The sequence below is a fragment of the Amphiprion ocellaris genome, chromosome 19 (genome assembly GCF_022539595.1).
Source record: "Amphiprion ocellaris isolate individual 3 ecotype Okinawa chromosome 19, ASM2253959v1, whole genome shotgun sequence".
Taxonomy (NCBI): domain Eukaryota; kingdom Metazoa; phylum Chordata; class Actinopteri; family Pomacentridae; genus Amphiprion; species Amphiprion ocellaris.
The window spans coordinates 30,872,370-30,893,214 of record NC_072784.1 but is presented as its reverse complement, the minus strand read 5'-3'; the positions used below and the strand labels follow the sequence as shown (position 1 = coordinate 30,893,214).

General features: G+C 36.7%; 1 protein-coding gene and 2 long non-coding RNA genes across 3 annotated transcripts; 1 reads left to right on the top strand and 2 right to left on the bottom strand.

Moving 5' to 3' along the window:
• Positions 1 to 1,245: 1,245 nt before the first annotated feature.
• Positions 1,246 to 7,639, bottom strand: LOC111587056 (zona pellucida sperm-binding protein 3-like). The gene is made up of 8 exons (XM_023296876.3): positions 7,259 to 7,639; positions 7,066 to 7,181; positions 4,261 to 4,376; positions 4,018 to 4,189; positions 3,239 to 3,356; positions 3,063 to 3,148; positions 1,426 to 1,499; positions 1,246 to 1,344 (listed from the first exon to the last, which is right to left on the bottom strand). Exons 1-8 carry the CDS (start codon positions 7,622 to 7,624, stop codon positions 1,286 to 1,288), a joined length of 1,107 nt encoding a protein of 368 aa, XP_023152644.3. The 5' UTR covers positions 7,625 to 7,639; the 3' UTR covers positions 1,246 to 1,285.
• Positions 7,640 to 9,988: 2,349 nt separating this feature from the next.
• LOC129347651 (uncharacterized) lies at positions 9,989 to 13,210 on the bottom strand. The gene is made up of 4 exons (XR_008599850.1): positions 13,135 to 13,210; positions 12,150 to 12,196; positions 11,788 to 11,831; positions 9,989 to 11,286 (listed from the first exon to the last, which is right to left on the bottom strand). It is a non-coding gene; the product is annotated as an uncharacterized LOC129347651 (long non-coding RNA).
• Positions 13,211 to 14,018: 808 nt separating this feature from the next.
• Positions 14,019 to 18,937, top strand: LOC129347531 (uncharacterized). Its single transcript, XR_008599670.1, has 4 exons — positions 14,019 to 14,075; positions 14,971 to 15,071; positions 16,939 to 18,658; positions 18,722 to 18,937. It is a non-coding gene; the product is annotated as an uncharacterized LOC129347531 (long non-coding RNA).
• Positions 18,938 to 20,845: the final 1,908 nt, after the last annotated feature.

Here is a 20,845-nt window from a genome sequence, read left to right as displayed (position 1 = left end):
ACAGCAGTACATGCAAGCAATGCCAGCACTAGGAGTGTAAAGATCCACCGATACAAACCGGAAACCGATTTTAACTTTAAACATATGAATACATCGATCGGCGGGTCTCTGGATCGATCTGTATCCACTGTGGAGCGGTCGATATCTGGTGGTAAAGTTATGAATCGATTGATTGGAGCTCTGCTACTAAATATGGCCGCTCCAGTCTTGAGAGACTCTCACTATGACGAGACTAACGTTCGCATAACGTGTTTGCTCGCAACAACAACACAACAGCACAACTGACAGCACCTGCACAGTTTACAATGCACCCTCAAATCTTAAATCTAATATAATAATATATCACTTTGAATAAGAGCGTCTGCTAAATGAAATTGGATTTTTTTTAAAAGAAGGGTGTAAAGTTGGATAAAAGTCTGGCCATTTGTAAAGTGTGTAAAGTTGTGATTAGGTACAGCGGTAGCACAACTAATCACCTGTTGAGGCGGCAGAGACACCGATGCGGGTGACGAGGAATCTGTGGATGCTAGTGCTAACAAAGCTAACGCAAGCACAAAAACAGTAACTTGTCCAAAAACATTTTGTTTTCATCCTCTTTTATAGTTTTTCCTCTACTTTGTGCCATTTGTAAACATTTTAAGTTTTCACTGTGGAAAAGTTTTTGTAAAGTTTATTGATTGAATTACACTGAAGGGGTTGATGTTAATATTTTCTCATATTTAATACAGCAACAGTCCGTCTTGTCTATTAGAAAAATAAACACAGTGACATTGTTCTTACCTCAAACATTTCCCTTTAATGTTTTTCACCACACAAATAGATTCAAGCTGCATCGAATCGTATCGTATTCAAATGTATCATTAGTGAATTGTATAGCAACCCGTGTATCTAGATTCGTATCGGATCGCCTCTTAAGGTAGAAGTACACACCCCTAGCCAGCTGAGAATTCTCTCTGATCTTTGGGTTTATATTGTAGTTGGAAGGTCAGATTTAGATTATAGACCAACATGGAGACAACTGATCTTAGTCACGTCAGAATAGATGATATCTAATCTAATGCTGCCTGTTTAAAGGCCATTATGAGCTTAGAAAGGGGAAAAGAATCATTTTTCCTTGCCCTATCATGTAATTCTCATCCTTTTCATGCTTCTCAAACCGTTCACATCCTGGAAGACACCAGGAAGGAAACGCTCCATCACACCATAAATCACATTAATGTCACTGCGCTGAGTGAAGAAAGCCACTGAAAGTTTGGCGTTTATTGTCTTAACATTCACTCTTTGCTTACTTTCTGGGAGAAATCATCAGCGGTCCAAGAGTCACGCTGCCACAGAGCATGAGATCTGAAATAACCACAGGACAGTTGGTTTTCTGTGAAACATAAATCCAGTGGATGAAATATGTCAGTTCTACATCATACTAACCTCTGGACGGCCTCGTGCTACAGCTGCTGTCACAACACTGACACACAGCGTCATCACCGTCCACGTTTTCCCACCTGAGCACAAACAAATACTTTAATATAATGAAAAACACTCATCGTTGTTATTGTGAGCTTGCACAACATTTGTTTACTAAACAAATCTGACTTTCTGTGGTTGTCAAGGATTTTTTTTCTTAATTTCTTTCAGTTTTTAAAGGTTAATAGAAATAAATTTTATTTATTTCTAACTATTTTGGAACAATTTACTGCTATTTTATAGATTGTCCCTGTTTCGTTAAATTGTAGATAACCAGGAAAAATCACATAAACAAAGTATTAATTTATATGTTAACTGTAAAAAAAAATTAAGTTATTTATTTTAACAATTTATTGTCATAGATTTATCCCATTAAAAAAGCATTAAAATACATATTAACTGTAAAAAAAAATGTAAATTTAAAAAAAAAAATTATAGTTACTGTATCTATTTTCCTTGTTTTGTTAAATTACAAATGACCAGTAAATTTACATGTTAATGGTGTAAAGTAAAAAAAGTAAAAAAAAAAACAAAAAAAAAACAAAGACCATTTAAGAATAAGGATAAACTTAAAAGTTTTAAGCATGATTTTTGAAAACAATTTACTGTTATTTTATGGATTTTGCTTGTTTTATTAAATTACAGATAATAACCAGTAAAATCCGACAAAAAAGTATTAATTTACATGTTAACAATTATATTTTTAAAAAAAAGAACATTTAACATTTTTAACTGTGATTTTTCAAATTCTTTTTTTGGGAATAATTTTCCCATATTTCTCCTTTTTTGTTAAATTACAGATAATAACCAGTAAAATCCGAGAAAAAATTAATTTACATGTTAACATTTTGGGAAAAAAAAGAAAACATTTAGCCATTTTTAACTACGATTTTTTAAACAATTTATTATTTTATAAATGTTTCCTTTTTTGTTAAATTAGAGACAATAAACAATAAAATCCCTGAAGCAAACTATTTAAATGTTAACAGTTATTTTAAAAAGGACATTTAACGACTTTTAACTGTAAATCTGTGGATGTTCTCAGTCATCCAGGTCATGATAAGTCTCAAGCAAGCATAAGTTATGGCAACTGGACTAACCTCGTGTGAACTGAAGAACTGAAGAAGCCTCTTGGATGAGAGGTGAAACGTTTTCGACTCACACGAGGTTAGTCCAGTTGCCATAACTTATGCTTGCTTGAGACTTTTAACTGTGATTTTACATTTTCTTGAGCAATTTACTCTTACTTCATAGAATTTCCTTGTTCTGTTAAATTAAAGATGATAACCAGTATAAAATAAAAAGCATTAATTTAATTGTTAATTATCTAAAAAACAAAAAACACAGATCCAAACTAAATCTAACTTCCATCAAAAACCTGCATGTTTATAGAAAATTATTTTATATTTGACTATGAAATATCATTATTCCTACTGTGTTTCAAGCAGCAAAAAACATTACAGATTATTATTTATTTATGTTAGTGTTTTTTCCCTCTCCAGTTTTTTAACTTTATAATATTCTACTTTTTTTGGCACTCTTGATGCCAGATTTTCACCATTTTAACTTGACTTGACCTGAGACAAAGAAAAGAAGCTCACCTGGAGTGTACGTAGTTACAGGCCTTATTAATGCGGCTGCTGGTCCAGATTTCAGGCGTCGCCTTCAGTTGACAAGTTATAAACATCTAAAGGAGGAAGAAAACCACAGAAGCTCCATCATGCAACCATGAAACGTTTCTGAACAAGTTAAACCGAGCAGGTTTCGGGAGACTCACCGAGTTCCTGGAATGTTTTTCAAACAGGAAGACGTCGAGCTGCAGCTGAAGCGACTCGGTCCTCAGTCTGGGTCGGAACAGAGTCCTGGAAGATGCTTCTTTTGAATCCGTGAGACACCTGAGCAACATCAAGTTTATCACTTTAATAATCATACACAGAGAGAGGTTTTATTTTAACTATTTACTGTTATTTTACCAACTTTCCCCATTTTTTAAAGTTCAGATAATAACCAGTAAAATGACATTAAATTTTGTTAAATATTTAATATTAAATTTGTTAAATATTTAACATTTTATATGCCAACTGTTGTAAAAATAAAATCAAAAAAAGATCATTTAATCATTTTTAACTGTGAAAATTTTTTTGGAACAATTTACAACCAGTGAAGCATTAATTTACATGTTAACTGTAAAAAAAAAAAAAAAAAAGAAGAAGAAGAACATTTAATATTTAACATTTTATAGGTTAACTGTCAAAACATTTTTAAAAGAAAAATTATTTTTAACCGTGATCTTTAAAAAAAAAAAAAATTAATTATATATTTTGTTTTCTTAAATTACAGATAAAAACCAGTAAAATACCACAAAAAATTATTAATTTAACCATTTTAAACTCTGATTTTAATGTATTTTTGAACCGTGGATGGTTACTTTAGGCTTGTAAAATAATAGTAATAACAGATAATAACCAAAATCCAGAAAAAGTTACTAATTTACATGTTAACAGTAATAAAAAGGTCATCCTGAAGCTCCAGAGGTGGTTTAACACCAACACTGACCCGTTGTTTTCGATGAAGTAGTATCTGGGGACCGAGGCCTCGTCGGGCGTCAGGGTGGCAACACAGCTGTCCACGTAGAGACGTCTTCGTCCTGGACCGGTGTAGGACGCCTCCAGGTGCAGGAGGTCTCCCAGGTGGAAGCTGTTGGAGAACAGCTCGCTTGTCCAGTCGTCTGCAGGTTCACAAACACATCACTACACACACATTAATGAACAGAATCCAGCAGCCAGACCTAGAACGTACCAGCCATCAGTCTCAGAGAGAAAACAGAGCTTCCTGCTGAATCCTTTGCAGAAGAGTAGAAGGTCAGCGGCTGCTGCTGAGCTCTGCTGCTGCTGCTGCTGCTCACCACATGGGTCCTGGAAATCAACCAGCATGAAGAAGCAATCAATAATAATAATAATACTTTATGTTTATAGCATTCTCAAGGTGCTTTGACAATCAAAACACACAGAGACAATCAAGCAAGAGAGCAGTCAAATATAATAAATAGCAACAATGAGAAGTTAGTGAATTATTAGCTAGATGAGCACGCATATCAAACTAAAGAACTAGGCAGTTTAAAAATTAAAGACTGAAGGTTAAAAGTTAGAAAATAAAAATCAAAAAATGAGAGAATTAAAGGCGACATCACACCAAAGAATTAGGCAGCTAAAATTAAAATAAAGTAAGAGAGAACATATAAAATAAACAGGATATAATACAGACTAAAACACCAGAACTAATTAAAGCTTGAAGTCTATAAAAGTGGGTTTTAAGAAGTGATTTAATTGAGGTGTAGATTTGACAGACTGCTGTGATCCAGGTACAATACAGGCCAAAGGTTTGGAGGAAACTTCTAGTTTCTCTCCACAATTATTTACTGCAGGATCAGACTTCATTGATGTGCACCATGTCCTTCCTGATGATTGCTGAATAAATATTGAGGAAAAGAAAGGCTTAGTTTTAGAGTTGAGTAGATTTACAAGACTTCAGTGCAAAAGTAAAAATCTAATCACAGTTTCCATTATTCACTTTAGCTCTTTGACTTTTGAGAGTGTACAGACAGAAATCCTGATAAATCTCTGCTGTGTTCATATCTCTAATGATTAGAAAGAAACATCTGAGTAAACAAGATATAAATACCTGATAATTACAGTAAAAGTGTGTTCTGAGTGACTCTTTATATAACAATCAGGTTTATTTTGTTGCACCAATGAATCTCTGATCTCTTTTTGTTCTTGCTTCCAGTCTTTAGGTCTGTAGTGTGTTTCCATACATCTGAGTTACTCTGTGAAAACAAACCAGCCGGATTCATCGATGCTGGCAAACAAAATGTGGTAAATTTCACACTTTGTGCTCTTAAACTGCTTATCTTCATGTTTAAAACATTGTGAAGTGGAACCTTTATAACATGCAGGAGGAAAGATGTGGTTTTACATCCAAACAAAGCCTTTTGTGATTCCGTTTTTTCCAGCTTTGAATGAAGCTTCACAGTCAGTCCTTTGACCTAACTTTGCTTTTACCAGTATAGATTTGCATTTTAACTTTTCTCCAAACTCTACCACTGAGCAGGTGGGATTGCACTTGTTGCTTTTATAACACTTCCTGGAACTGTTATCCAGCGTGTAAAAACAATCAGAAGACATTCCTGCCAACCTCAAAGACAGAAACACATCTGAAATACACAATTATTAGACAAGTGAGTAGCTTGATCTTAGAGGGTACTGATTGGAAATGTCAATTATGTCAGTTTGAACTTAGTTTTACTCAGCCAATGAAGTTTTAGTTTAATTAAAACACATAATTTAGTCAATAAATTTAAAAACATCAATATCAACCAAAAAACATCAAATCTGCAGCTCATTTAAATCAGGAAATTAGAATTTTTATGCGTTTAGACCTCTTGAATGACTTTTTAGAAGTATATTAATAATGGACACAACAGGAAGAAAACTATATTTATTATAGCAGAGGTGTCAAACATGCGGCCCACGGGCCAGATTGGACCCTCTGGAGGGCCGGTTTTGGCCCGCGGGCCGCATGTTTGACCCTAGTCCTCCAGAGGGTCCAATCCGACCCTCAAAGTGTAAAAATTCCAGAGAAGACATTAACTGCAGATTGTAAATTAGTAAAACTACAAATTTAAAATAATTTCTAGACCATGACAAGTTGTTTTGATCAGAAAGTAAAATACTAGATTGTTCATTGTTCTTTTGTCGTTTTGTAATATTTTGTCTTGTTTTGGTTTTTTTTGTCAGATTTTTGTCGTTTGTCTCATTTTTTTGTCGTTTTGTTCCTTGTTTTTGTCGTTTTGTGTTTTTTGTCTTATTTTTGGCATTTTGTGTTTTGCTTTATTCGTTGTTTTTCACTCAAATTGAACTAAACTGAACTAAGATGAGTTGGACACCAGCGATCTATATCATTGGAGAAGGCCAGGATTGACGATGCTCCATCACGTCCATCCAAGTCCTCCACTGCATGTCCAGCCAGCAAAGGCCTTAAACATGACAGAATAGTGACATCCTCACTGATCTAAACTCTACGGATGACTCTGGGCCCTTCTTAAACATGAGACGTACAGTGAGGGAAGAACATAAACTCTTTGAACAGCATCTGGCTGCTGCTGCAGGAAATGTTGATCATGAAGAAACTAACAGACTCCATGGATGGAAAGCTCAGTTATGTCGGTCACTGAATAATGCTGAAATGTAAGAAGAGTTTATTTGTAAATTTTGTTTTTTGTTCTTACTCAATGAAAAAGTGAGATGGGAAATGTTTTGTTTTTCATTCAGTTGCATAATAATTCTGTACACTAATAACTGAGCCCACATAGATTTTCTCCTTAAGAAAGACAAAACTCACTTTTCCTTATGTTAAATTCTCAGGTTTGAGGTTTATTAATATTCTGGACTGACTGAGAGCACTGCACTTCTTCAAAAATAAAATTAATCCTCAGGAATACACCCTGCCTAATAATTGTGGACTCAGTGTAGCGTTGAGTCTGACAGCCTGTCCATGTGGTTCTGTTTTCACATCGTTCACCAGATCTCCAGATAAAAGCATCACCTTTTGTAGTGGCAGGAAACGGGGACCGCAGCCTGACTCGTCCTGGTGATGCCATGGCAACCCAGCGATGGTGAGAAGGTCAGCACGTTGGAGTAGATCACGGAGTCCTCAGATATCTAGAGGTCAACATGAGACACGTTACCAACAGCAAGTCCAGGTTTTCCTGGAAAAACTCACAGATAAATCCACTAACTGTTAACTTAGAGCCGCAGTCCTTCAGGTCAGCTTCAATGACGTATTCATCTGAACCAGCAGCAGCAGCTCGACACCGACCGTCTGAAGGCTCAGATTCTCCCAGAAAAAGCTCCTCTGGGGACACGAGGCGTCCATTTTTATACAGATCAGCCTTCACCACGACGACCATGGACACCTCAGTGCACCGAACACGAACCGTGGATTCATCATTGAATGAATCCTCAACCCTTAACGGAGCAGATTTATACTCTCTTCCCTCAGCATCGATCATTGGTCCCTCTTTTAAAGTCCGAATGGCTTCTGCAGCCCCGAAAGCACCAGAAATCAGCAGAACCAGGGAGGCCCAACGACCTGCAGTCTGCATGGTGAGCTTCTCTCCAGCAGCAGGGAAAGTTTTTAGACAAGAAACAGTCCAGGTAATCCAGCCGGCATCTCCAGAAACCTCCCAGCTCAACACAATCAGCTGCAGAGGACAGCTGGAGGCGATTACTCATCAGCTGAAGAGGAGGACGAGGAGAAGCTGCAGGAATTAGTGTGGAGTTTGGAAGCATTTTTAAACATTTCACATCAACTGGGATGTGATAAAAGAGCGGTAAGAGTGGAGGCCTCTGAAGTTTATAGCTGTATTTATTCCAGCATTCTAGAACTGGAGGACATTTTACTTCAAATAATCCATGTACAAAATACTAAAACATGCAGTTGTGTAAATGTTCTTGTCCTGAGACCAAATCTAAAAAACTGGGAGAAAAGAATGTTAGAAAGTATTTTTAAAATACCAAATAAGTCTGGAGTTCTCCCTAAAATGACATTTTTCTCTTGTCCCACCCCCCTGATGACCAAACTGAATCGCAAATAAAACAGTTTATGGTTACTTTTAGGAAATTTAGGGTTAATTTTGCTAAATTTATGATTCATGGTTACTTTTTCAACCTTAGTGTTTCTACATAATAAAATCAGGTAATAAAAGAGTAAATTTTTAAAATCAATTAAGAACAGATAATTAAATATCTAGAATAGAACAGAATAGAATACCGGTATGAAAAATACAAATTTTTATTTTTTTATATATATATATATATATATATATATATATATATATATATATATATATATATATATATATATATATATATATATATATATATATATATGTGTGTGTGGGCAAATGTGCAATACATTTTCATGTGTATGTATAGCTCAGCTTTATTTTCATAGCTCAGACGGGAAGTGTTATCCTGATGTTATTACGGCTAACTTGACCCGGGTGTATTTACAATAACGATCTATGCTGCCCTCCGGTGGCCACAGTGAGGAACTGCAGCACTACATTAAATTAACACTCGTCACTAATCATCAGTATAGATCGTTAACAACATCAACGTTCTAAAGTCATTATTAGCTAAAATGCTACAGTCAACATCTGCATCGATCATCTTTGCTGAATGTTGTAAATTAAAATGTGTTTTAGTAAAAGTTTTCAGGAGGTGAGGTTGCTGTTCCTGCTAGAGACACATTCATGCTAACATCCAGACACACATTAGCATGCTAGCACTTGAAACTGTTTCTGAAACTGACCAATAAAATGTGACGATGAGAAACAGAGAAACTATCAACAACCGCTGTTCTATTTTATTCCTAGTAGTTACTTCATTTAGAGCCGTCTAAATACATATTTCTACTGGCCGATTTTATACCTCAACACACATCTGTCAAGTCACCGCCACAATCATATACTAACTCATCCTGTTAGTCGCTTTCAAAATAAAAGAGCAAAAATAAAATATTCTATTCAGCGTTATGTAAGCTAGAATTTTTGCCAACACAAAACACCTTGTATTGTTATCTATCTATCTATCTATCCATCCATCCATCCATCCATCCATCCATCCATCCATCCATCCATCCATCCATCCATCCATCCATCCATCCATCCATCCATCCATCCATGTGGCTGAGAGTCTTTTTGTTTTCAAACTTTTTTCTTTTTTCTTTGCATGTTTGGTTATATTTCCTGAATGACTGTATTTGAATAATTTACCATAATGCCACTGCCAGGCTGTGTTTTCTTTCTTGCTATTACTTTCACATCTTTTACTAAAGTGTTTTTTATTTTTTGTATTCCTCTGCACATACTGCATGTGACAGATAAAAACAGATGAATCTGGAGGTTGTCTGCAGCAGTCAGTGACGAGCAGTTCCAAAACAACATTATATATATTAGATATATTAACCCAGTGATGCACGCTGCAGATGGCTGTCAATGAAGACTTTGTACAAAAGTTTAAATAGATGAAGTGATGCTGGATGACGACATATTTGAGATTCATCATGTTAAAAGTTTCTACTGTGATGATGATGATGATGGCGATGATGATGATGCTGTGTGGATTCCTGTGCTGAGCCACTGCAGAAGGTTTGATTAACTGATTGATTGGATTTGGATTCTGATTAATAATGTGAGGCTCCAGTCAGAGTCAACGAGAAAACGATCAAACAGTAATGTCAGTGAAAAACATCGAAGCACTGACAGCCTCTGATAGCTGTGGTGTTTGTTACAAAAATATTTCACGAGTACAATGTAGTTTTGTGTCAGAAAGCTTAGTTTGAGGAAAAACCTCATGAGATTGAAATAAGAATTCTGCAAAAATAATTTCCATCTTGCAAAGAAAACTGATGTCAGAGAACTCCAGCAACTTTCACCAAAAAGAAATAAACTACATGCAGATTTTTACTCAGGTTTATTAGACAGTAGATCAAAACAGATACATGATTGGATTTAGAATCAGTCCAGATTAGACATAAAACTACAAAGATAGAGTAAATCATGAGACTGTTATCTTGCATGAAGTAAATATTTGTCCTTGAATAGAAAAGAAAAGTAGTAATTCAAGATCTATATTTTAAAAACCTCAAACCTACAGTGGTGGAAAAAAAGTTTTCGGACACCCATCATTTGTGAAATATTGCATTAATAATCACTCTTAGGTCTTCAAGTTTCATTTCTTTTAGTTTAGTCACAGCCAAAATACTAAACAAATCCTAAAAAAGCCATCAAAAATGTGAAATTGATTGGTTCCATAAAATACATAATAAATGTTGAGTATTTGGTCATTTTGATTCCAGTGATCCTATAATGAAGGTTGTGTCTTTTATTAAAAGACACAATTGACACAATGTTTCGTGTCTAAATAAAGCAGCACACTTGAATGTTCTTCAGAGACTAAAATGTTCAAAAAAACCCCCCCAAAAAAAACAGAACCTAAAGCAGGAAGCACACCTGAAGATCCAGATTCTCAGCCAGGAAGTGCAGATGCAGTCCTTCAGCAGTTGGATTCACTCTGCAGAAATACAGACCAACCAACAGCTTGGAAGACAAACCAAGATCTGGGCGTCCAACGGTTTCTTCAGCAAGAAATGACTGCATCCTGATCCACATGTGCAGGAAAACCACTGAATCACATCACAGGAGCTTCAGCAGCAGTGGTCAAACCAAACTGGTGTCCAGTGTTCCACCCGCACTGTACGTGGTGGACTTTTAGATCATGGCTGAAGCTAACACATTCAAGTAATTCAAATCTTGTAAAATAAAATCTATAAAAACAATTAATGGTGTTAAACAGGTTGTCAACAATCAGTATAAAAACTGCATATCACATTTCAGGTACCCTGCCTTCAGAATCAGTCTTTCATAACTCATGATCATGTTCAATAAACACCAAGTCATGGAACAAACCTGGAACTGAAGTATTTTATACTGAACCCAACACAATACTGAGACTTGTTACCTTAAAATGACAACATGAACATCTGGTTGCAGACTGGGCTTTTGCTTTGTGAAAGTGAAGTCCTGTGTGGAGAGGTGTTGTACATGAAGTCCCACTCAGAGTCCATCAGTCTTTTTATAAGTGAGGCTACATGGGGATTTACAGTAGATGTATTTTCCTGGAGCAGCTTCCTGACCTCTGGAACATCACCTTCCCCTGGCTGGCCTTTGTTCCCCTCTCAGGGTTGATACCAACAAAGCACCTGCAATGAAGTGACAAAAATAATATACACTGTCCGGCCAAAAAAAAGAAAAGTTGCACACTAATATTTTGTTGGACTGCCTTTAGCTTTTTTTTTGGTGGAAAAAAAGAAATGTTAAAAAAAAATGTTTCTTAAAGAAAATATTAGAAGTTTTACAAATATATATGGAATCACTTTAGATATTTTTTTGGAAGATTTTTACTCATTTTTTGAAAATATTTACAAGAATTTTCTTGCCAAACTTTGGGGATTTTTTAAAATAACACTTTTAGTGGAAATTTTTAAAGAATTATTGGAATATTCTTCCTGCAGTTTTGCAAATTTTCAAAGGTTTAGGGAATTTTTTTGCTGAATTTTCGGATTTTTGTGCCTGTCAATGAAGGGTTAACAGCTACTTAGTTCAGTACACATTTAAATAGTTTTTTTTTGCAGCCAATTACATAACAAGCAAATTTACCTTTCCTAAGTGGAGAGAGAAGCAAGAGGACACACCCTACAAACCTGTTTTAAAACTTGAAATAATCCAAACGAATGCAGACAAGTACCTGAGGAGATGTGATAACAGATCAATGGAGCATCACATTACATGAAAGACAGAGACAGCTAACTTAATCTAGTTGGATTTGGCGGCTTAGAAATTCATTTTCCTGGCCTGGTTAGAAAAAAACACCCAAACGCGGCTAAAGCGGAGGATGCTAGCTAGCTAACAGTCTGGAAAACATTAGCATTCATGCTAGCAACCCTAGCTAACACCAAGCAGGAACTAACTGGTTATGTTTATGTTATACTGTCAAAAAATTAAAAATAAAATAGACTGTTGACAGAGTTAAAAGTAAGGCTGACTTTGATTAAATCACAGTTACCTTGTTCAGTGAACCAGTGGAGCAGGATGATCAGCTTCAGGTGACTCCTGCAGGTCAAAAAATGAGAAAATCGTCGTCCTCAGTTCTTTGTTTTCTCACAGTTCTTCCCTCAGTAATGAGTAAAATCGCTGATACATAATATTTTATGGGCTGCACAGTGATGTAATGGTTAGCACTTTCGCCTTGCAGCAAGAAGATCCCTGGTTCACGTCCCGGCTTTCCCGGGATCTTTCTGCATGGAGTTTGCATGTTCTCCCTGTGCATGCGTGGGTTTTCTCCGGGTACTCCGGCTTCCTCCCACAGTCCAAAAATATGCTGAGGTTAATTGATCATTCTAAATTGCCCGTAGGTGTGAATGTGTGAGTGCTTGTTTGTCTATATATGTAGCCCTGCGACAGACTGGTGACCTGTCTAGGGTGTCCCCTGCCTTCACCTGAGTCAGCTGGGATAGACTCCAGCCCCCCCCCCCCCGCGACCCTAGTGAGGATTAAGCGGTGTATAGATAATGGATGGATGGATGTGTTACAGGGTAGATTCTTGAATTTCCCTCGGGATTAATAAAGTATCTATCTATCTATCTATCTATCTATCTATCTATCTATCTATCTATCTATCTATCTATCTATCTATCTATCACCATCTCCAGAGATGATTCCAGCAGTAAAGTCCATCTACAGATGAACAGCCTGAAGACTAAAATAAAAACAGTGATGGAAGTTAAACCACAGAACACACGGAGTTTGAAACTCCACTCAAATGAAATAAAACTGACAAAGAGAAGCATTGCAGCACCACTGTCTAAATTTAAAGCTGATATTTAGCATCAGAGGACCCAGAGGGCAGGTTTCTGGATGACCAGCCTCCTCCAGCTTCCAGAAGTCCCGTCAGGAAAACAGAAACCCAACAAAACTCTTTCTACAACTCAGCTGCACTCTCTGTTACACTTTGAGGGAAATTCCGCTTTGAATTAAATATTTTCTCTCACCTCAGAGCATCAGAGACTGGACATCCATCTGGTCTTAGAGTTCAGTTTCGTTTCCACACTTTGGGCTTCATCCCGCCTCCGTTATTTCTCAGTTTGTTCGTCCTCTTCCCGTCTCGTCCCTCCCAGAGAGGAGGAGACATCAGGAGGAAGCAGACAGATGTTCTGAAATAAATCTGATCTGTTTCAGCTTCACCACCGAAGAAGGATCCGTCATTGGTTTACTTTCATATAATTCAGTAGTTGGACTACTGCTGACCTACATTTCTTCTCTACCTGCAGAGAAAAGTTCTGATCTTTACTCTCCGTTCACAAGATCATTTGCTGCTTTCATTTCCTAAAAGGCTTTTGTTTATTCTGCACCTTTTGTATGGAATATCTTGCAGAAAAACTCGAAATTAACCGAGTTCATCTCATTGACCGCTTTTAAATCCAAACTGCGAGTTCTTGAGGGGTCCGTAATCCGTGTATTTATCTGGCAATGGATTTTCCGTTCTGAAACAGGTATTGAAAAACAAAAAACGAGTGGTTATTTGATTTTCGTTTTAAAATGCAAAAATTAAAATTGAAATACAAGGCGTTTTTCCTTTTCATAATCAAAAAGGGATATACGATTTTTTAAAAAACGCTTTGATTTTCATTTTCCATTTAGAATAACAAAAAAATAAAATCAGTAAGAGACAGAAACGTATAAAGGTCCGTTTTTTCATTTTCTGAGACCGGAAGTGGTCATCAGCAAGTGTGGAGCCAAACGACAAGAAGATTCTCAGAGGGCGGAGCCAGAGAGCAGTGATTGGTCAGACTGACTGAGAGCCAGAGAGCAGTGATTGGTCAGACCATACATATACATAGAAGACAGCTCGCTAGCGGATCTAGTCTGCTATGGTCGGCACGTCTAGTAGCATCTCTGGCTGCTGTTGACCTTGTTTTTGGAGTAAAACACGGTAAGAAGATAAATACTTCTAACCTGTAGCGTTGTTTTGTTGTACGTTAAGTCAGCGACTAGTTGTGTTTTGTCGTGTTTGAGCAGTTGGTCCGGACGCGTTAGCTAGCTAAGCGGCTAAGTTAGCTAGCGGGCTAATTAACACAGGTGGCTAACTTACCGCTGAACACCTGTGTTAGTTGCTGCTGCAGCTGTCCTCATTATTAGAATTCATATCTCAACCTGTATTTCTCTGCTGTGTGTTTTAGCTTTTAAAAAAGTTATTTTACTTTAAGGTTAACTGAAACCTGTTCAGCTGCACTGAAGTTTAACATTCAGCTGGTTTCAATTAAACCGCGCTTAACTTAACATTGCACAACATTACCTCTCTGAATCTCCATAATTTCATTAAATTCCTTCTCTCTTCCACTGCTCAAGTTCAATCCAGTATGTAAAATGACATTAATAGTGAATAAACTAACAACCAGCCATTGCATTTATTTGTTATTGCATGTATTTGTAGTAAAACATGAGTTGAAACATCCTACTTTTGGATCTAGAACTGCACAAGCCGTTCATTTTCAGTCACCTGATGAGTTAAACTCCCCTTTTTATGTGAGGTTGAAGCAGAAAGTCTGAGTTAACAAAGAAAGTTCTTCATAATTTGCGATACCTGTTATCTCTGACTGAGGTTTTAGTTTTTGTTGAGCTGATTTACTCGTAGAAACTTTGTTCAGGAAGATTTCTCAGTAGCTCAGAGGACAGTCTGCTTTTTACACAACCTTGTAAGAGAATGTCTGTCAATGCTTTCAGCAGAATTTAGAAACACAACACTTCCTAAACAGATACTTTGAGGCTGTGAGGTTGAACGTTTGAGAGTATATCAGTGTGTTTGTTTGTGGTCTTTCTGTTTCTAGGTGGAAGCTGAATTAGTGAGGATGACTCCTGCTCCTGTCATCTCTAAGCTCCTCACACATCTTTACCTGCACATGAGGAAAATCACTCCTGTAGAATGCAGGTATGTTTGTCATTATTATAAAAAGATGTTGCCTGGTGACCTGTTAGAAACCCATTATACAGAGTCAGCCAAAATAATGTTTACACACATCAGGAAAAGAAAAACTTGCATAAATGTTTCAAGACCAAATTTATTCAGACATCATGAGATTAATAAAAGTTATCTTTGGCCTCTACAATTACAAGAGGTGCTCAAAGTGGTGGCCACTGGCTTCCAGACATTTCTGTTGTGTTGTAGACGTCACTTGTTGATGCTCCATTCATTATTATTGTTTTTTTTTTTTTTTTTTTTTTTTTTTAATTTAAATTTTCGTATTTTAATCATGTCTTAACTGTTTAAATTCATAACTGTATTTTGTGTTTGCTGCTGCCTATCTTGGCCAGGACTCCCTTGAAAAAGAGGTTTTTAATCTCAACGGGATCTCTCCTGGTTAAATAAAGGTTAAATAAAAAAAATTTAAAAATGAGGGTAGCGCCATCTGTTGGGAAAACATTGTACAACAGGACACAGAGTTGACGGTTTGATCTAACTTAGAAAGAGGAATCTATATGTATAGAAGTACTTATACAAATGAAATATTTCTAAAACTTTTTCTTTTCCTGATGTGTGTCTACATTATTTTGGCTGACTCTGAACTTAATGAGAACAAAACTGTCATTTAATTGTTGCTCTGAAAGCTTCTTCAGTGAAAACCAGCTGGTGTTGTGCTTTGAAACAAACTGCTGTTGAGGTCTGTGTTTTTAGGTTTAACCCCACAGTTTCTGAATGAACTGATAGTGTTTTTTTTCCCTGATCAATGTGGACGTTATAATTGATGGTAACATTTACTGATCATATAATCAGCATGACAATATAACAGTATAACATTCTGACCACCTGACTAATACTGTGTTGGTCCCTTTATGCTGCTAAAACTCCTCTGACCCAGTGGTTCATCAGAACCTCTGTGGATCCTGTGGATTCTGTGGATCCTGTGGGTTGCAGGGTGGGTCCTACCTAGACCAGGCTGATCCTGGACCATCCCACAGATGCTCCATCAGATGTGGATGTGGGAAGTGTGGAACCCAGGTGAACAGCTTAGCTCTGTCGTGTTCCTCGGACCACTCCTGAGTAGTTTTAGTTTGTCCTGCTGAGGGTGGCAGCTGGCATCAAGGACTGCTGTTGCCATGGAGACTAGGGGGTTGTTTGTCCTGCAGTGTTTAGGTGGTGGTACATGTCAAACATCCACATGAACGTCAAGGTTTCCCAGCAGAACGTTGCATTAGAACAAGATGATGGATGTTGTTCTCTTCAGCTGTCAGTGGTCAGAATGTTGTGGCTGATTAGTGGATCTGTCTGCCTTTACTCTGACATCCAGAGTTATACAAAAGTGTAGTATGTGTGCAGTGCAGAAGAGATTTACTTTATTGATGGCTGAGAAGGTTTCAGTTCTTGTTTTAGCAAAATATGTAAGAATAGAAGATCTTTGTCATTGTACATGAAATTATCTGAAAACCAGCAAAGTGCATCAGTCTGAGGTATCTAAAAATAAATAAAATAATAAATAAAATAAAATAAATAAATAAATAAAAAAATAAAAAAATAAAAATAAATAAGTAAAGAAAAACGCTTCTAAAGCCAATAATAAACAGAATATTTTGAGGGAATATTGTAAAAAGGAAAGAAAAGCTCCATTCTCACTCCTCTCAGGATAAACTTGTTAAAATTGACTTTAAATTTAGCTTCAACACGAGATAAAACATTTACTTTCATTACTGATGTTGTCAAGTTTTAATAAAGTTCATGCTACTTTTCTAAAATGATGAAAGTGAATAAATTGTATTTCTGTGATCTGTGTTTGATTTCTGTCTTTTCTCCTGTCATCCAGATGTTCAGAGGGAGATGATGCCACATCTGGTCCAGCTGATGGAAGGTCTTGAAGTTCTCTGACTGGCCTGGACTGAAGATGGTCGTCTCACTGGATTTAAGGTTCAGATGCTCAGTAACAAACTTCACCAATGAGCCAACAGGGAAGCTTTAGGTTTATTAAATGTTGCTATGAAGGTTTCGCTGTTTTTCTTTGTGAATGCAATGAGCTCCAACTGAAACTTGAATTAGAACTTAGAAGTAAATCCTTGTGTCTGAAAGGATTTAGTTGCATTAATAACCTCATAACATTCTAATTTTTATTCCAGTCTTGGCTGGAAATAGAATCTCTGTATTGATTCAGGTAAAAACTGAACTTCACAGCATGTTGGAGCAAAACAACCAGATGAAAACTGTGATGGTGTTGGATTGTCAGACCGTAATGTTGCAGCTCAAAGCAGCTTTTCTATCTCAGTTCATTCTGACATTCAGCTATGAATCAACACAGCAGATGGTGATCCATGCTGTGGAAGTCTCACATCTCCTGATTTAATGGAGCTGCTTTGCACTTTTTACACTGTTTATTCACCAACACTTTATTTAATAAAAGTCCCATCTAGTTTTTATGAGGAATGTGATGTTTTAATTTCTCTGTGAATAACTGCAGTCTAATGCAACAGCTGGAATTGTAACATCTGTCCTGATATTGATCATGAATTATTGATCAGAATACTTATGGTCAGCAGTCATCCCTGAAGTTTTACATTAAAATTGTGTGGAGGAATTTAGTCTCACAATCACAGACAATAAATATTATCTGAAAGTCGGGTTATTGTTGTTTATCAGCACAATGCAAAATGATTAATGTTAGAAATATTCCAGTTAAGACCCTAGAATATCATGATTTATGTAAATTTACCTCAATAATATGAATGTTCAGGTTAAGATTGTACAGTGATATTTATTATGTAAGTTTAGCTGATTAAAGTTTATGACTCTGCACTGCAATATTATTTAAATTGACATCATTATTATAATATTTAGGGTCAGACCCTACAGTATTGAGATTGAGAAGTCAAATATTGTATAAAATGTAAATACACTGAACCCATTTGGATATATTTAAGTGAGACTCTGCAATATTATTTATGACACAAATCTATCTAAATAAAAATTTTAATAATTTTCATGCCAAACATTTACTGGACTGATTTAAATATTAAAATCATTCCTTTCTAATCCTCTGCTGTACGTTCAAACCTGAGGCCTTAAATAGAAACACACAAGTATCTGATTGAAGGAACTTCTGCAGAGTCCTGGTTCCAGAACATGATGATAGAATTATAGACAAACTTTAACAAAAGCTGCCTGAGAGTTTACAGGTTTTTATGTTAGATTTCTTCAGTAATTTAATGAGTTATCAGCAAAAATCAAGTGTTCATTTGATGAACTTCATTTCCTAAAACATCCAGAATTGGAGCTCATATCTTTGGCAGCTGTAAAGTTTCTGCTCCTTCAAAGTTCACAACACAATAAATGAATTCCTAAAATACTCTCAATGCTGGAGAACGTTTGTGATGCTGAAGCAGTGACCAGTTTTTCTGTTTCTTCTCTGGAGATGCACAATGAGGGACGTCTGCAGCGACTGAGAAAGAGTCTCACCACATCCTGACATGAGGAAAAAGACTTTATTGAAGACTACAATGAGAAAAACTATCAGACAGCAGACGGCTGCATTCAAGGTGAGCTCTGAACATTTGATCTGGAACAGGAATTCAATAACGGCAGCATGAGCTTAATTTCAGTCTGTAGCTGCTGAATTCATGGATGAATCATCTGGCACTAGAGAGGAAGACCATCAAACATCCACGTCAGCTGATGGAGGTCCAAGAGTCTCACCCAACAAACAACCTACAGAGTGAAGACCTCCAATCTGATTGGACGGCCTCCTATTCAGCCACGTGTGAACAAATGCCTCTAAGCTGATTTGTTTTCTAAAATAAATCTAGTTTGAGTCCTAATCTATGCCTGTGTGTTTGCTTCTTTACACCACTGTTAACAGTTTAGGCTGTTAGATTGTTCCAGATAAGACAAGTACAAGATTCTTCAGAGCCGTTCTACCACGAGCCTGACAGGAAGAACTCCAACAGCTACTGAATGTTCCTGTGGTTCCCTCAAGGCTACAGGAGGAGTCCTACGAGGACGAGCCGGTCCACCTGATGGAGGCCAGTCGCTGCGATTCAAAGCCAACACAGACTACGTGGACTTCTACTGGACCACATGGAGGCCTTCAAACTGGACCAACAAGTTCACAGACTCCCCGACTCGTGGGTCTGAGGACGCTGCCGAGCCTCGGTCCAGCCGGCCTTCCGTCTGTGGGTGTTTGAGTGCTGAGAGGTTTGTGGATGTATGTGAACGTTCTGTGTTGAAACAGCAGCTTTTGACTCAGTAACGCCGGGAAAAACCAAGAGCTCCTTTATTTGTGACTTCCACTAAAAAACTGAAGAAAATGAGTTTGACAGGGTTTTTTTTTTTTTTTTTTTAAATAAAAAAAATTTCTTTGAAAAGTTTGACAGGGTTCTGACTGATAGATTATTAAATAATGAAAGTAATCGTTTAAATATTCCTTTAAACAAACATTTTAGGTCTGCATTTCCTTTACACTGACTTCTTGGTATATGCACAAGTATTTTGGGTGGAATATACCATTAAGCCCAATGTTCAAGGGTTCTTCTGGGAATATACCATTAAACCAACCTTTTAGGTAAATGTTCCAAGATGTTTGGTAGAATATACCATCAGATAAACCTTTTAGGTCTACATTGGAAGATTTTAGAGTAGAATATTACCAAACCATCCTTTAGCTCTACATTTAAGGTGGAATACTCCTTTACACCAAGATTTTTTGGTCTACATTGAAGGATTTTGGGTGGAATATTCCTTTGAACGAACTTTTTAAGTTTATGTTCAAGGATGTTGGGTGGAATATACCATCAGACCAACCTCCAAGGTCTACAGTAGTGAATTTTAGGTGAAATATAGCATTAAACTCACCTTTTAGGTCTACATTGGAGGATTTTAGGTGGAATTTTCTTTAAAACCATCTTTTAGTCTACATGTAAGGATGTTTAGGATGGTATATTCTTCCAAACCAACTTCTCAGGTCTACATTTCAGGTGGAATATTCCTCCATACTAACTTTTTTGGTCTACATTGAAGGATTTTTTTCTAACACACCCTTTCAGATTTTAGGTGGAATATTCCTTTTAACCAGCCCCTCAGGTCTCTTTGAGGATTTTGGATGGAATACTCGGTTAAACCAACATTTTAGGTGCATGTCCAAGGATTTTTGGTGGAATCTTCCTTTAAGGTGTATGTTTGAGGACCTTGTAGGTGGAATACTTCCTGAAACCAACCTTTTAGGTCAACATTCAAAGATTTAAGGTGGAATATTCCTTTAAACCAACCTAAATTTCATGTTTTGATCATTATCAAGTGAGAAACCTCAATCCAGACTCCTCATAATGACATTTGAGATTTATGCTGCTGTTTATTTGTTTAGTCCAGACTAAATGACAGAAATCTACAACTGTAATTTTATTTCAGGACTCAGTTATTAAATGTCAAAACAATCCATGTGACTCTAAAAACTCAACAGCTTTACAAACTAAGATTAAACTCTCCACAAGGATCCAAAATAAGTTGGACTTCTACATGAGAGCTTTAATTATTCTTCATCTACTTCCTGAAAAGTTTGGTCAATAAAAAAGACAAAAACTAATATTTTCAGCTGAACTAAAGACAGACTTTGTGATTTTTCTGCTCACATGTTGTGTTGTTGTAAACTTCCTCTTTCAAATAAATAGCCTCCTAACCCCCTGGAAACCAGCGTTTGTCCTGTTTTTGTGTTGCTCATCAGCGCCCCTAGA